This window comes from Lepisma saccharinum, chromosome 15, assembly GCF_977018435.1.
Source record: "Lepisma saccharinum chromosome 15, izLepSacc3.1, whole genome shotgun sequence".
Classification (NCBI taxonomy): domain Eukaryota; kingdom Metazoa; phylum Arthropoda; class Insecta; order Zygentoma; family Lepismatidae; genus Lepisma; species Lepisma saccharinum.
The window spans coordinates 11,691,305-11,709,492 of record NC_139243.1 but is presented as its reverse complement, the minus strand read 5'-3'; the positions used below and the strand labels follow the sequence as shown (position 1 = coordinate 11,709,492).

General features: G+C 42.7%; 1 protein-coding gene across 2 annotated transcripts in view; it reads left to right on the top strand.

Moving 5' to 3' along the window:
- Positions 1-18,188, top strand: part of Tmep (Transmembrane endosomal protein) — a 142,598-nt gene that overhangs the window by 88,563 nt on the left and 35,847 nt on the right. For both annotated transcript variants that reach the window (XM_083136610.1, XM_083136611.1), the window contains exon 3: positions 8,352-8,517. In XM_083136610.1, coding sequence (XP_082992736.1) covers positions 8,352-8,517 — 166 coding nt within the window. The remainder of the gene's footprint in view (positions 1-8,351; positions 8,518-18,188) is intronic.

The window sequence follows — 18,188 nt, the reverse complement described above, 5'->3', positions numbered from 1 at the left end:
AGGTGCGTTGTCATGGAGAAAGAGAACACCGCGTTCCAGTTTCTCAGGGCACTTCGTTCATTTCAGAAACTCCCCCTTCCCCAAATCTTCCACCTCGCGCTCCTTCGAAATGCCTAGACGTGTTGCAATAGTTTGTTGCGTCAGTCGGCGATCCGCCACGATCATGTCATGCACTTTCGTGATGTTGTCGTCGGTGGAAGCACTCTGCGGGCGCCCGATTCGAGGTTCATCACTGAGGAACTGTCGTCCACGTTTCAATTCATTCACCCACCACTTCACTGTTGCATAGGATGGGGCATTGTCCTGTAAGGTGTTTTGCATGTCCTCATGAATCTGTTTGGCCTTCCAACCCTTCAGGAAGAGATACCAAATCACTGCACGATCGGCGATGCGCTGCTCAGTCACAGATGGCTCCATCCTGGCTCACAATTCCACCTGCTGAAAAGGAACGGCTCAACATTAGAACATGTAACCTCGTAGGGTATCCATATAAGGACTACTCTCTAACATACAAAAGTTTCATGAAGCACAAACGCTTCCTTCTGGGCCAGGCCAGAATCTTTCCAGCCGACCCTCGTATATTATGGGGCAATTTGCAATCTGGACTCCTAAAAATCGAGCAGTGTCGTGCAACATTGCAACATTACTGGCAACCGTCCGTCACTGATGAAGCTGCAGATGGCAGGGCGCATTGGAGAGACATGGCTGACCGCTCCTCTGCCAAAGGTTGCGGGGTCTGATGGCCGGTTGAACTTGCTGCCGGCTCCGAAATGAGAGCAAAATTACTCCGATCCTTCGGGAGGGCGTTTCCATGCCAACAGCGGGTGACCCAGAAACGGGGCTTCGGGAGAAAATCTCCACGCGCGGAGCGTGAGAGATCAAAGACGTAGGCCGTCTAGGATTTCCGACCATATGTTTGTATTTTTATCTACCTCTGGAAGGGTAGAAGTTGCAACTTTTTAACTCTGATTTGACCACTAAAGCACCCAAGTTACTATTTTGCCGTCTGGACTTCACGGTCTCTCAACCGAAGGTTCCCGGTTCGAGCCCCGGACAGGTCACTACTTTAGACTGTGTTCTTTTGTCCATTGTTTTCACTCTTTACCATTGTCTCGTTGTAAGAGTTGGAAAAATGACATAACTAACTCTCTAGCCTTCTTAAACCCGAAAGTTTAAGGCTGCAGCAACACAAGCCTTCCATCTGTATACTTATCCTGGGCAAGACCAATCCAATTTTTTCCACCCTTACAGATTTCCTTTAGGTCCATGTCAATTTTATTCCTCCATTTTCGTCTTGGCCTTCCTACAGGTCTCTTACCATCAGGTTTCCCAACAAGAATCCTGTAAACTCTTCTTTCCTCTCCCATTCGTGCCACATGGCCTGCCCACCTAAGTCTTCTTGATTTAAATATTCTAATAATGTCTGGACATTAATACATATTATGCGGTTCTAAATTATGTAACCTCCACATATCAAGGGTAATGCCGCGATCTTACCTTTAAAGAAGGCCACGGAAACTACTCCTGCCATTTCCTTGGCCCACTGCAGTGATGGATCTCGCCGCTGAAAGTTGTGTGTTCGAGTCTTCCAGGGCATGTTCTTTCAATGATAACTTCGTATAGATGCTGATACTCATCGTCAGGCTTGACCTAAAGATGTGGAAAATGGCATTAAATAAATGTGAAACAGGAAAAAGGTGGTGTACAGCTAGACGTTTGATAGCATGCAAATTGTCGGTCAACTATTTTCCGTCCCGTGGAAGCTATGAATTGAAACTGAAACTACAATTAACAAGAGGATGTAAGCTAAGCGACGCACAGAAGTCAAAATGCAGGATGGCCGCAGTGGCGTGTGACTTGATCAGATAATGTTAATTGGTTCTTGGCACAGTTGAAGTAACAGTACTTGAAGATCGTAATTTATATTGAAATTTCAAGACTTTAATTAGATTATAGGGAGACAGGTTAATTGGATAACATTATCTGGCTGAAGTACATGTTAGAATACTGTGGCAGAGGTTGTTTAAGACTGTCAAGGTTCAAGTGAAAAGTACAAATATTGTGAGTGCTACAGAGACGAGACTGTTGTAGACTGGTGGGATCTGAAGGGGACTCTGCGGCTTCTGGAACGTAGCGAGGGGAGTTGCACCTGCGGCTCCTGGATTAAAGTGGTTCCGGCGAAAGAATGGACTTGGAAATTCTATTTTTGTCTTTTCTGTCGAAAGCCATGGAGGGTCACATGAACCGCTGGACCAATCGGCTTTGTCCAGTTGCCGTGGTGAGGGGGAATTCTCGTGGTATTCTCCGTTGCCAAATTTTTCGTTTTGGGTCGTTTTCGAAAGAGGTCGAACCCTCATCAAAGCCAATGGTTGCCGCCACGTAGGAGGTGTCGTGTAGGACTGGCGTGTAGCAACCGGTAGCAATACCGCTTTTACCCCTCTGAACTGGAGGCGGTAAGTCTGGGTTTCCTCAAGTCCATTCTTTGGCCGGGCGGACTTTAGTTTCTGAACTGTCTTACTTTTTGGAGCAAATAATTTCATCTTTATCGGACATTCTAGTTATTGTAGTCATCTGAACTATTAATATCTTAATACGCGTTAGGAAGTAAAATTTACATGTGTTAAACGTTCTTTCCAGCAACCAGTTCGTGACCCGCTTTTTCCTTCATTGTTCTCGTGAACATACTAAGGTCCCGGGTTCGATACCCGGTTAAGGCACACGGCACAGTTGTTCGGATTCCACTTTAAACTGATTTCCAGTCCCGATTAACCGTTCTGTGCATAACGTGGACTTGCCATTCAATTGTGAACATACTACATTCGTGTAAGACGGTCACCGTTGCTTCAACTTGCTTCAATGGACTCGTTCTGGGTACTAAATGTAGGACTTAGGACTCTGCTATGCGTGTGTGAAACTGTACTGTCCGAGAAATGTCGCTTCAATCAAAATTGTTTAACAATGAGTTATTGAGGCAAATCAATGGGGGTTAATGTCTGATTTATATGCATATTATAGGTTGTGTGTGTTGTACATTTACATTGTGCATGTGCTGTTTCGAGGCGAAGTCGCCAGAACGGGAACGAGTGTGCCAGGTATCTTGTCTCCGTTACCACCCCTAGCTTCCGTCATATTAGATACACGGGTACGATTTCCCGTCGGCGTTATTGGTGGAGGAAGAGAAGATAAATGATGGATGCGTGGCTAACGAAACTACCGCCAGGGATAAAATCCTGGGGAGGGAGCCTTAGTAATGCCTCGACAGGGATCTCGTTCTGCAATATTCATGCGTTGAGCTCCCGGGGGTAATCGTGCAGGCTGGCGGAGCGGTCGTCTTTTCCCGAAGCAAATTACCAATCTCTTCCGATGCAGGCGCTCGCCAGGGAAGAGGAGCGGCCAGGAATTTCGGGTTGAATTTGTGGCGAAGCGTCCAGTTTCCCGGCTTATGCGCTTCGTTATAGCCCCATGAAGTATTGGGAGTCGCTATCTGGGTATGGGATTTTCTCCCGGGCAGTGAATGTCGGTTGAATTGATACCCTGAGAGTCGACGGAAACTTCAGATGTCCATTAGCTTATTATGTGATCCGCTGGTACGCAGATTGGATGATTGTGTACAACAGGGCTAAAATTTTCATGATTTAGCATATTTTCTTTCGTAAGGGTGATGTGTTGCCTAAATATATAGAAATTCATATTATGAAGAAACTAATTGAATTAAGGTGCTTTATAAGGGCATATTTTGGCCATTTCTGCGTGTTAGAGCATATTTTGATTAATTTTCGGTTATATTCAGCATATTTTCGCTTTTTCAAGAAATATAAAGTCATTTTCGAAGTGGATTCGTTCTTACTCTCATGTGTACTCGAGGGTAATTTTTTTTTTGGACTGCGCCAATTTTTTTCCATTTTTATTTGAATACAAAAAGTATTCAGGACCCATAAAGTGAACTAAAAATACGTAGTACGTACGTGCAAATAGCATATGTTAGATTTTTGTGTTTGAAAAAGTTGCTATAAGGGCATATTTTGTAAAATTTTAGGTCATAACAGCATATTTTATTTGGCATATTTTGGTAATTTCTTGGTCATAAAAATCGTAGCCCTAGTGTACAGTCACGAGCACAAGTCTGAATCGATGTTCCCCTTGGAACCTCCACTAGTTGGACAGTCAGGAGTAAATACTGGAATTCCTGCACACGTTTTCTCTGGAAAACAACCTTACATCGTGTATCGCCTCTTGATTATTGCCCCTGGCCTCCCCGATGGCGTAGTGGGATCGTCGTCGCCTTGTAATCAAATGGTGCCGGGTTCGAGGTACAGTCACCGGAATTAAAAGTGGGACACCTAGATGAAATTCCCGATTCCGTGCAAAATGATGTGTGTGTTGCATAACTCTACGGCGATTTTTCAATGCCAACTTCTGCCACCGCTTTACGGGGAAGCGGATATTTGAGGTTCTAGGTGTTCCATTTGTATTGCCGGTGACTGTACATACTAGTTCAGATCCACTATAACTGTAGGTCTAGTCCCGATTAGCCTATCTGTGCTAAAGTGGACATAAAACCTCTAAAGAAAAATCTTAAATAGGAATGCTGTAATTTTTCCATGACATCGGCTACAATCAGAATCTCTGAATGCATAATTACATTTTTCCTTCCGACAGTACACGTATAGAATGGTGACTATTTTGAAATAATCTGTGAAAACCCTACAACCTGATGAGTGAAAATAGGTAATAATAAATCACTGAATTTTGCATAAGCAATGAAGCTTTCTTCCTGGTGAGCTCATAATACATGCCTAAGCAGCAGGAGGCTGAATTACCATATCTCTTGCAGATAATATCTTGCTGTTGGGGCTAGCAAGCATCCGGTGCGGTGCGCGAACGCGACCGACGAAGCCTCCTTCCTCTCTCACCCCTTCTCTCCGCCCTTTTTCAACGCTACAGTACCGCTGCTCGCTTTGAGATGTACACGAGAACGCTGACCTAGCGTTCCAGACCGAGAGATGGCGCTGATGTTCATATCCATCCAAATAACAATTGAACGTTAATATAAAAGCGTAGATTAACATCTTGGTATAATAATTTTGACGTAAATGGCGTAAAAATGCTTGTCGTCGCGGTTTCTGGTCCAGCGAAAGCGAGGACCAAGTCAAGGTTGGTCTTTGTTCTCAAGAATCGGGAAAGGATTTTTTTTCCACATATGCACCAGCGATCTGCACACGGTGTCCTTCGGTGCTCATTCAGGGAAGGGAAAAGTGTACGGTGTGCGTTCTTGGAAGGGCTTTTCCTGCCAATTCTGTGGTCTGTCGGGTACTGTAACACGTTGCAAAAGGAAGGATTCAACCAAAGCTCCAAGGGCGTCATTAAGGGGAGCCTGCCCCCTCTGAAACTTCCACCCCCTTTTTCCAAGTATGCATTCTTTTTTGCACCCATGTGTTGTGTGCCGGGGTGCAAGTGTGATCCTTTTGGAAGATACACAAAAGTCAGCCTCACTTCCACGTAGTTGGCACACAAAAGTCAGCCTCACTTCCACGTGGGTGGCACGCAATAGTCGGCCTCACTCCCACGTACACTCTTTTCCAGAGATCTCGTTAGCAGGCTAACTAAAACAAATCCCTGCGCAAGTAGTGACGCGCGACGTCTCCACCAATGAACACGTGAGAGTAACTGAATTACGTGAAGGGGGGGGGGGGGGGACTGCTGTTACCGGTCCTCCCAGCATCGTGTACTGCTTCGCTCTGCCCATTCGATTTCCCCTCACTATAGATGAGACAGGGTATAGTTGGCACACAAAACTCAGCCTCGCTTCCACGTAGAACGCCGTGGACTGCACTTTGCAGACTAACGAGGCCCTGATGTCTGGACTCTCGGCCAGTATAATCTTCTCTGGGGGTTTGCATTGTGGTCTGTTCATGTGTGTTTGTGATTGCCTTTCATTCATTTCATCTTACTATCATTCATCATCTTCTCGATTACCCAAAACCGAAGTTATACAAAGCAAATCAATCGCTCAATCTTTGCTTACGAGTGTACAGTCACGGACACGTCTGGTTTGTAACAATAGCATTGGCTCTCAATGGAATCGTTACAAGCCAGAAGGGTCCGTGTCTGCAATGGAGTTGGACAACCTAAACAGCGAGAGAAGTAGTATTTTGATTGGAGGTTCAAGCAGCATCTTCAGAGGCTTCTACAGTTTCTCTCGTTCCGAAAAGAGTAGCGAAAGGCCCCGCAGAATAGAATGAGAAGGGAAGAAAGGAGATTTTTCTCCTGCACAGACCTCCTTTCACCGTACCCTCCGCCTACTAAAACTCAGCGTTGCCAACTGCTACCTGTCAATATTACCAATTAAAAATTAAACTCCGTGACACAGAACCATCTGATCGCCAAGGCCAAGGTTTTCCATTGCACGACGGCTTGATAAGCGCCTAAACAAGTGTCCTGTTTATAATTTTCATAACAATAACGCTTATAATCAATATGTTAATGAGATTAAAATAATATTAAAATAGGTAAATTTATCTGTTGATATAATAATTATTAAAAGAAGTATCATGTATTCATTATTTGGCTTATGTTTAGTTAGGATCACTAACATTTATGTAAGAATAGCTGTCCTACAAATTAAACGAATGCCAAAGAAAATTTAGTCTATTATTTATAACAAAGAATTTGTTAGGTACAGTTGATGAAAAGTAAAGTCCTGGTCTTTTTTTTGTGTGTATTATTAGTAGTGGCAGTTAACACAAAGCTGTATATTCACAAACTGATGCTTACCTCGGTTAGCAACAAGTATTTTGCTGATTGAACTTTAGACTTTGTTAGTCTTCCTTGGAAGGGGGGGGTCTGGACCACTTGGACCCCGCCCTAAATGTGTACTTACTTGCTTTTAGTTTCTGGTCTTAGTGACATGTTGCATCGGTTGGCAACACTGCTCCGCGAACGTTACGTTCGCAGCTGTTCTGCGGGAAGCAGGTCACATCGATCTGGTCGGTTCACTCACCTTGACATGGCTCCCCATCATCACTGCACTTGTTTCCCTAACAGCTGTTGCTCTGCTCAAGTGCTCGGAGCATGGATTGGGATAATCCTTCTCTAGAAAAGTGGTTGGGGTGGGAAGTTTACCTCCGTATGCAAATTGCAGTTATGTAATTTACATGAGACGAGTAGATGGTGGAAGAATGTTTTTAGGCAGGAGTCACCGCCGAAGTTTCCAGGTTCGTGTTCCGGCATTGGCATGGATATTCTTTGTCAGTGTAAACTTGCCTTCTTGCACATTGCACCTCCCATGAAGTCATTGAAGTAAGACCCCCACACATTCTCGATCTCGGCAGTTTATTGATGTGATGTGTTCAGCACCACGCTCAAGTCGCCTTTACCACTCCAAGGGCCGCTTTATGAAGGGACAAAGCCGGAAAAATTCCGATCTCCGATCACCCATTCCAGGAATCGAACCCGGGTCTCCTGCGTGGCTGTCAGACGCCGTACAGACTAAACCACCGCGGCTTCTTTTGCCAGTGTACCCTCATCGATTTCAACTAATCACTCAACGTCGCGATTGGCCCAAAAGAACAAAGGCGGCGCTAAATACTGCAAATACAAATATAGGTGGAATCTAAAGCTAAATTTAGACATGGATTGCTCTATATTTCTTTGAATATTTGAGAAGTGTGTGTGTGTGTGTGTGAATAAATTATTGCTTATTAGAGTAAGCTATTTTCGTAACATCTCTAGTTGATGTGCGTTTGCATCTTGGGAACAAGTCACAACTCACGATTCCTCCAGTCAGCAAGTGAGACGATGACGTCATCTCGACCCAGCACCTATTGCTGACACTCTTGCTGACCTTGTGCGCTGTTGTAGGCTCGTTACAGGCGAACTCGTGCAGCCAGCTGGAGATGTGGAGGAAAGTAATCTCACTGTACTAGAGTTGACGAGCTGTATCTTTGCGGGTGAACCCTGTTCAAACGCGGCTGCGCAGTAGCAAGGGGAAGGAGCTACCGGCTGCGCGTCATTATCCTTGCGTTCTGTCCTTGCTGTCGACCACGCAAAGGGCGAGTAGGTGGCAGCTACATAAACGTATCTCTCTCACACTCTGCGCGGAGTAGCCAAGGCCCCCCGCAAAGATACAGCTCGTCAACTCTACCAATTTGGCGAATCTGAAGGAAGGGGGAGGGGGCTGGTAGCCACAAAATAGCTTCGGGTACAACAAGCAAGTGTCGACACATTGGGCACAACAGCGTAGTGGCTAAAAGTGGTGTTTAATCATATAAGACGCCAAGTCTCATTTTTTGCGGCTTCCCGTCTCTAATTTCAGACTCTTCTTACAACATGTCTCTTTTTTTATTTTGCAGATATACCAGCACTTGCGGTTCTACACAAACCCAGCAGAGCAAAGGTGGATTGTTAGGATCCTGTTCATTGTTCCAATCTACGCGTTCTATTCTTGGGTTAGTCTGCTCTTTTTCAACAATGAGGGCTATTACGTCTACTTCTTCACCGTCAGAGATTGTTACGAAGGTAAGTCTCGTACATTCAAGTTCAGGGATAGTGTTAAGGTAAAATGTGTTATTTTTTTTCTACGAAGAACTGCAACGTGCAAGTAAAGTTACGCCTGAGGCCGTTGCATAAGCGCAAAACTGAGCCGTAAGTTCCAGAGGTGCTTGTGACGCGCGAGAAAGGGAAAACTTTGCATTGTTTAATATGGGCTTTGGATAGTGGACATGTTATGCCTTAGCCCGAATGATAGATGCACTGACACTTTTGGTGCAGATTGTAATTTTACGCTATTCTTTGAATTTTCGCGTGTTTTTGTGCGTGTAGATTGAAATTGCTCAACAAAAAGTGGTAATTAACGAACCTGTATACGTAATTAAAACACGCAAGGTTCAAGAATAAAAATCATGGTTATGAACATGTCTGGGAAAATTTAATTTTTGGGGTGGAGAACCTGGAAATGTCAGGGAATTTCATAATCAAAATAGGAACACTGAATAGTTTTGGAAAAAAAAAAAAACCGTTGAAAGCACTCCTGATACGACGAATTGGACGAATGCTGGTCACTGATAGGAACGCGTTCACTAATATCTCTCCATTCCTGCAACTATACTTCCTCTTTCCTCTTCTTTCACTGCCCTCTTCCTGTCCTCGTACGTAGTGGGAAATTGGTAGTTTCAAGGTAGAGTTTTAATTACTTTTGGAACATCTGCAACGGACTACGCGAGTCTGCCTAGCGAGCCTAGTGGGCGTGTAGAGCCTGAGCAGGGGGCTTAGCGATAGGTTCTGGGATGAGATGACGTCAGTGGCTCGCTTCGTTGATTGGCTGCCACGAGAGTTGTGACTCGTTTCGAAGCTTCAAATGCATAACAGCCAAAGATGTTATGAAAATAATCTCCCTCTATCTGTCTGTTGGCCGCGTGCACCAACGCCGATTATTTCGAAGTTCAGATGAACGAGATCAATTTTAATCCACTCTAAATGAACTTGGTTTAAAGATTTGCATTGCACCAACGAAAAACGACGTTCAGGAGATTCCGTTCAACTGATCCGAGACCGAGATTAATTTGTAATGCTATACCTGATTGGTTGGCTAAAACAAGTGACTGTCAAGAACCCCATAGAGTAATGTGATGTGTTAAAGTATCAACATGTAGGAGAAGAAAATAATTCGGGCTGCAAACTTCTCTGAATTTGAGAAATGTACTAATCAACCTTGTCAATATGTACAAGGATGTGGTGGAGTGTAAAAAATAATAATATTAAAAAAGAACTGACGGCACAACACAAAAGGAGAAGGAGAAAGCATGGAACCTTCTTCTACGGGACTTTAATGCCTTACGAAATGCGTTCGATATTGAGAGAATAGCGTATGCTGAACCTCGCCCGCTCAAATAAAGATATATTATTATTATTTCTATTATTGCTGTACTGTGGTAAGTATTTGAATTTTTCATTTCTTAATTCTTATATATTTATATTGTCGTGCCGTGTAAATAGACAGTAACATGTATTTTCGTAAATTTATACAATCATATTTCCAACACCATGTAGCAATATCGTAAACATTGCTGTGTTCTAACTTACCTTGCACGTAATATATGAAATTTATATATGTTTTGTGTTCTGGGATAGAAAGTACAGTATATATAAACATTACGACTTTGCACCACAGAACCACAAATTATTATTATTATTCTGGCAGTTTTTAGTTCTCGAATTATCAGCATTGTACATCCAACATCTCTATCGTTTGCACGCCGTCGATATCACTTTCCGCTCTTTTTATATTAAAAAAAAAAAAACAACTGCTTGCAGTCGAAGCATCAGTATCGTGAACCAGCATCAGACACCAAAACGGTCGCGAATGGCCGATCAGAAGATAAACTCGTTTTGATGTTCCTAGATCGCGATCAAGTGTTGAACCGTCTTCGCGCAATGGAATTTTCCAGTGATCCTTTCCCGATCCGAGTTTAAAATTTGATCTTCATTCGTGCACACGGCCATGTATTTCTTGCGTTCTTTTGGGGGGGCGGGGGGCTGCAGTTGGTTTCATAAATTATGTTAAACTTTGTTTCTGAGAATTTTCAGGTAGTCTCTATCTGCCACTCCCATCCCCCCCGGTCCCTGTTTTATTTTTTATTCCAGCATCGCTACTGGGTGTCATGCAGAATCTTGGTAAATCTTCTTTAGAAAAAAGGAGGAGAAGGGTTGGGTTCAGTCGTGAACGAGGAATATTGCTGCTTCACTGGTCGTCGCAGCGAAGTCTCTAAAATGGCGGAAGCAAAGTTAGATAGGGAACGCGTAGGACGCTTTGGAGGAGTTGGTGGGGAAGACAGAGTAGGAGGAAACGCCCACTTCCTATACGGTTTCAGATGTTATTTTTTCACTTCTGCTCCGATAAGTTATGCCTAGATTGCAAACTAATGATACTCTGGCGTCTGGATTCGCATCACGTGTCCTGTCCATGCGTGTTCGTCCTCTCGTCAATTTCATCTAATCAATTCATCACCCTCATCTTTGCGATTAGCCAAGAATGGCATAAAGGTGAAGTGCTTCTTGCGAATTTATTTGTATTGAAAATATATGGAGCACATCCGTATCGTGAAGAACGACTGCAAATTTCACCACGCAGCAAGGGAAGTAGTAAGTAGTATGCGTTGGCTAGAAGTTCCCCTCCACCCCATGGGAGGGCCAGAGGAATTAGGATAGCCAAGGGAAGCATTGATTTAGCTCGGAAGATTGAGTGTAAAATGCAGAAGCCAAGTTCCAAAATATTTCTTCGGGCGAGCTCAAGGGTGAAGAAGTATTTGCAGGTGCATTCTGTATTGGCATGGATGCTAAGATTCTGTTTCCACCCGCCTCTCTCTCTCTCTCTCTCTCTCTCTCTCCTCCGTTCTTCTTCCTCATGTTATTTTTATATTTTTCGCTTTCCTTCTTCCCCTTCTTCCTTTTCCCTCCTCTTCCTCTTAACTTCTTCTTTCACTGTCCTTTTCTTTCACTGTCCTCTTCTTCCTCTTTCCTCTTCTTTCACTGTCCTCTTCTTCCTCTTTCATCTTCTTTCACTGTCCTCTTCTACTCTCTTTCCTCTTCTTTCACTGTCCTCTTCTACCCTCTTCCCTCTTCTTTCACTGTCCTCTTCTTCCTCTTTCCTCTTCTATCACTGTCCTTTTCTTCCTCTTTCACTGTCCTCTTCTTCCTCTTTCCTCTTCTTTCACTGTCCTCTTCTTTCACTGTCCTCTTCTTCTTCTTTCCTCTTCTTTCACTGTCCTCTTCTACCCTCTTCCTTATCTTTCACTGTCCTCTTCTACCGTCTTCTTTATCTTTCACTGTACTCTTCTTCCTCTTCCTATTTTCTCTCCTTCCTTTATCCTTTTCCTTCCTCTATCCTCTTCTTCCTCTTGCACCCTCTTTCTTCACTGTCCTCTTCTTTCCCCTTTCTTCTTCCTTCCCTTTGCTCTTCTTTCACTGTCCCCTTCTTTCCTCTTCCTTCCTCTTTTCTGTGTATCTCTTTCGTCCACTGTTTCTTCTTGCCAGATCAGGAAACCTTCTTCCTCTCTACACCTTCGTAGGTGATTTTGTCTCTATTCTAAATCAGTGTTACTCAACCACCGGCCGCGTTCAAGTACAGGGCGCTAGTCAGTGACACCGGACCCCGAAAGGTTCGTTAGATCCAGTGGTGGAGGAAAGGAATTATCGGGTAGCATTCCCGAGAACGTTAAGAACCGTTGCGTTGCGACACTTTCGCGGAGTCTATCCTGGAAATTATGCAAAATTCAAAGGTTATTTTAATATTTAATCAGTTTTGTGTGAATTTTGTGATTACGTAACATGTAATTTAATATTCTGATGCAACTCTGAAATATTTTCAAGCAAGAGCCTGGTAAATTGATGAACAGTGGAATACTTATACATTAAAACTAATGTATATTTTGAACAATTTTTAATTATTACAATTTTCAAGCATCGGTGTCTGTATAGGCTCAGCCCTAACACATCAGCCGGTTCCTATATTTTACATTATTTTTTTTCGATTTTTTTACTTTGGTTGTTCTCTTCGAATACTAACTTAACTTTATTTCTGTGCTATGCACCACGCCATGAAGGCGTACAGGGGGTGTGGGGTTAGGGCCCCACCAATTCTTGATCACGGCCGAAGGTGGGAGTAGTGATGTGATCAGCACCACGCCCCTGGCCGCCTTTACCCCCCGGAGTTTCCTCCAGGTACCCACATTATACGACGCTGCGTGGGGCCGCTTGAACAGGTGGAAAAATTCCCGGTTCTCCCCCGCCGGGGATCGAACACGGGTCTCTCGCATGGTAGTCAGACGCGCTAACGATAAATATAAACTTTATGCTTTTCGTAACTTGAAAGAATATCCGAGGTGGGAGGTTATAGACGGACCCGATGTCATGCACTGTGCCACCTTTCGCTTTTTTACCGGTGTTCAAACAATGTCCAATTGCAAATGGCCTCCCGTCGCCCTCTGACTGTACAGTCACCAGCACAGATGGGACACAAATCCTGAAATACTCGCTTCGCTGCAAAGTGTTATGTGGGTTGCCTAAGTCTACGGCGAAAATCGGATCTTAGTAGCAAATTTTCAATGGCAACTTCTACCACCGCAGAGAAGCGAGTATTTCAAGATCCAGGTGTCCCATTTTTATTGCGGGTGACTGTACATGACTTAAACGAGGCTATTGCCAAGCTTTCGCGCCTCGTGGCGCCCCCAGAGCCGTTTCGAGATTATCGATTGTATGGAAATTGCAGCCGAGAATAGTTGGTGGAAGTTTTTATGCGGCCGCATGGAAGGACGTTGAAGCGACAACTCCGTTGCGCAGATCTTGTCTCGTCTTTCCACGCAGGGTGATATTCGATCAAAGATACCCGCTGGATACCCGCCAACTGGCCTGGGGACCTAATGTAGGACAATTCCATAACAGAGAGTCATAATTCGGTACTACGGCCTCAGAGTCTGTGATTTGAACTGCTCTGTTGAGGATCCGTTCTGTGGGCATGGACGTTTTGTCCGTTCGTTAATTTCGGGTGATCTTTTATTTTCATCGTCACCACAAGCTACTAGGCTATTCTAGGCATAGGCGGAGTTCAGGGGGGCCTGCCCCCCCCCAACTTAAAGAAGACTAAAAAAAAAAAAAACATGGTGAAGTTCAGTTACTACATTTTTGTTATGAAGCCATACCGCAAATCTTGACGTTTGGCATGATGGCATGTGCGGTAATTGCGCCGCAATAGCGGGTCTTAGACGATTTGATTGATGTGTACAATATGAAGAAAGAAGAACGTAACATGACTTTGTGTTGAGTCAACAGTTACTGCTGAGGCATCAAAAGAACTTTTCAATTTAATTTTTCTAAAATTTCTGAAGCTTACTATTATTCCGTAACTTTTTAAAAGTTATACGAGTATTGTATCAATAAAAATAACAATGAAATGCAATAATCGTACTGTTTTGCTTCTTATAAAACTGACAACCAATATACGTAATAATGATATTTATTATTAATATTTGTTTACTTAAGCGAGGAAATTTAACATTTTCAAATCTAAAGGGCGTAAAACTCAGTGTTTCTAAGTTGTTTTTTTTAAATTTTCAGTGGAAGGCCTCCGGACCCCTTATAAAGTAGGGGATATTCAATAACCTACAGGTACATCATATGCTTCTCCAGAGTCTGCCCCCCCCCCACCCCCAAAGCAAAAGCTCAAACTCCGCCCATGATTACCTAGGGTACCCAAGTCCAGGAGGGTGCATAAAAATGAGACGCTGAAGAGACAGTAGTGTCAAAGACCATCGACAATTAATGTTTCTTAATACAGTAAAACCTCGTTAATCCGCACTAATGGGGGGGATAAGTTGACTGGTTTAACGAAAGTCCGGATTAACTGAAATAACCTAAAAGAACAGTAGAAAGTGCATTAAAACTCCGTTTATAGCAACAAAACACGTTTATTATGGTGTATTTAAAGGGCATAGGCCTAAATACACTATACAGTATAGTAAAATGTAAAGCAATACGTACATACGCGATACTCATATTATGATGACGTGCCCGACGGATCTGGCTCTGCATCACACCTTTTTTTTTTTGCCCTTCGCCTGTCCGGATTAAGCGAACTCCGGCTTATTGGGGTCCGAATTAACGAGGTTTTACGGTATAATAAATATGATGATTAATGTCGGCAGGATCTAAAACAAATGATAGCCTAGGGGCCCAAATTTAATAAATCCCCGCCCGATCGTCACAACGGGTAGAAATGCGACGTTTTACCAACTCTGCGTATCACTCTTTCAATTCAGTGTAGCCAGGGTGTGATCATAGTTTCACGAAGGGGAAGGTAGAGAAAACTAGAAAGAAACAACCGAGATATGTCACTGCTGTGGCCATAGGCGTAACTTAGTGGGTAATGCCCCCCCCCCCCACATTTTCAGGTTTATGAACATTTACAACTTAATGGTACTTTCGTTAACCTCCTAGGACTGCTTTTTCAATATTTCGGAAGCGCGAGGACCTTTGTGGTTGCACGAGTCGCTGGTAAGAGTTCGTCACCTGAGGCCGGTCGGTCGGTCACTCGAAGACTTATGTGGAAGCTTTATTCTTAGAACCACCGCTCCCTTGCTTGCGTGTTGCCCTCCGTAAAAATGGAACAGGTTCAGGAAGGGGAGAAGATAAGGCGACCCTTCTTTTCTTATCTCTCGAAAAGCAGCAGGAGGGCGGGGGTATGCGTGTCTCTTGGTTGGTGGAATATGATTGTATCCATTCCGTTAAAAACTGTTATGTAGAGGGTAATTACACAGAAAACTGATTTGTTTCAATTAACAAACACATTTGTTAAACATTTTTGGTAACCATAATTGACTTGCTATTTAGCGTCCCTGTTTTGCCACTTTTGGCTAATCGCAACGGTGAAGATGAGTGATGTGATTATGTAGGGACACTCGCATAGAGTATTCATGCCCAGGCCGGGATTTGAAGCAGACCCCCTTGGCGTCTTAGCGCGCAGTACTAATCACGGGAACCTTCACCAAATTCAGTAATTTTGACCATTTTTTTTGTTAATTAAACAAAACTGTTGTAGTGAACAATTATTTGTTTATCGCCTATTCAGGCAAATGTTGCTTACGAGAAACTGTTTTTTAACTTTTCTCTCCACGCCAGAAAATAATATTATGCGACGAGAATTTTTCCGGGAAAACACAGGGGTGAAAATGGCCAGTAAAATTGGTACCTTTTCTGGATTTGGGGACCATAATGACTTTTCAGTGAAAGCCATATATCTGAGAAATGCTTGTGGGTATCAAATCAACATGGATTAGCTCGTGCTAGGAGTTCAGAAAGCAATGGAATGAGAGAATAAGACAGATGCTTTCAGAAGCAGTGCAGAAAATTATTGAGAAAGCAGAGTTCACTGTCAAATTTTCTTAAGTCAAATAAATTTTACTTTATAGTAATTATATTTTCTTTGCATAATTATTATTTTTAGAATGGAATATATTTACCTTGAATGTTTCAGTACATTGAGAATATTTTTATCTTCGTTAAAGCATTGCGTGCTCGATAGAAAATGTGTGAAGGCTGGCTGTGGATAATGTTTACAAATGAAATCCCAGTATTTTCTTTTAAAAATGCTAATTTATCGCTATAAATAAATTGGTCAGTAATTAGTCAGTTTTGTACTTAGGCCAGTTAAGTCAGTAATTTAGATCCAGTTTCCATCCCTGAGAACAGTCACATGTACCAAAAGCCTCTAACTAGAAACTAATTAATTTTGTGTTCCTATTTTATTCCTTGTTGTGCTCTCCTGGAGTTGTAGATTTATGGTCTACCCTAGTTTTGCATTGAATCGCATGTCTCTAGTAAGATGTGAAAACTTTGGCTCCAAAAGCCGAGATCTAGTTTCGAACCCTGCAATGATGCTGGTATCGTGTCGCGATCCGTGGCCCACCGATGATGACGTCACATATAGTCTCTGCACAGGCCTTGTTATAAGAAGGCATCGGCGGGGCGGTACGTTGTAAATGATATTAAACGTTTTGGTGCACGTGGCAGAACTAATTAAGGAAATTAACCGCGCGAGGACGATGACACACACTTTACACAAAAGAACATTAGTTAATACAACATTGCACAACCTACGACTTGCTACGGCTCGTAAAACGGAAAATTACGACACAAAAGAGGTAGAGAGAGAATTGTGTTTATTACGCACCATGAAAATATAGTTCGAGTACAGCTTGGTTATATGTGGCAAGCGGGAGTTCAGGTAGCTAATGCGGATGGGAGCACGATCAGAGGCGTAACTTGGCGGGGGCAATGAGAGCTCTTGTCCCCTCCCAAATTTTCACGTTTATTAAAAACGTGAAGCCCTAGGAGCAAAGTAATGAGTATTTTTTATATTTTTCTAAATGTAATGGTTATTTAGAAAAATAACTCTGGACTAAGGAACGTCTATGCTAAACCTTATCTACCAAAGGGAAAGAAGACTGTCCTTGCCCCCCCCCCCCTAGTTTCGGAACCCAATCGCCGCCACTGCTGTGGACTGATGAGAAAAGTAAGCTATCTCTGTAAAAACTGAAGTCCATGCTTATTGTGAAGTAATTTGTTAGCGAGTATTGTGTGTCATTTCACAATAGCCTGCCTGCTTCGAGACAAACAACTCTTGAGTGAAAATCATTCTGCAAGTAAATATTCCAGCAGAGATTCAGACTTTTTTACATGTACTATTTTCTTTTGAATGTCAATACTAAATTTATTCCAATGTGGTTTGTCTAGAAATGTTTCAATTTAATGCAATGTAATTTTTTCCATTGGCCCGTTCTCTGAGAGTGATTATAACTAGCGAATCAATGACAATGAGTGATAATACTAGAAAATTGCATTAAAAAAATTAAAATTAACGTTATTTAGTGTGAAAAGCTCTGTAAATATAACTTTCCTTACCTTATTTTGTTCATTGAAGATGTAATGAGTAATCAAGCTTTAAAACAAGGTATAACATGTTCCGTTAGAAGAAGGATGTATTGTGCATCGTAATCTTGAAAAATAAGTGTCCAGTATTTTTCTCTGAAATATGTGGGAACCTTACCCGGGATGCTATTTTTATGAGATGGAAAACTTCTCGATTCTGCCCCACCAAAGCTAAGACCAAAGTTCGATTTTGTACAGTCACGGACACTTCTTGGTTGTAGCAATCCTATTGAAAGTATATGGGGCTGTTACAACCCAGAAGTGTCCGTGACTGTACCAGTAAGGCTAGGCCCGAAGTTACGCCCATGAGCACGATGGTCATAACTAGGTCTCGGAAGTTGATGACCTGAAGTATCTAAAAAGATGACCTAAATATTTCAAGAAAATGTTCTAAAAATAATTTCCACCCTTAAAATGAAAGCTTGATTTTTCACTAGTTGAATAATTTGATTAAATCTGTTGTTTGGTGGTTTAAACTATCGAAGCAGAGGGAAAAAGCAATAAAGTGCTAAAGTAGTCTTTATTTTTACTTCCAGGTTACATAAAATTTACCGCAAGTTTTCCTGTATAAGTTATTCACATCCTTTCAGAGTGGGCTTTGCACAATTTGCGATTAAAATTAACCGATATGCCATCTGGTGGGATTTTCAGGAAGTACTCTAAGTAGGATACGTTGTGTTGAAGTCGTTTAAAGCATGGGGAATATGCGA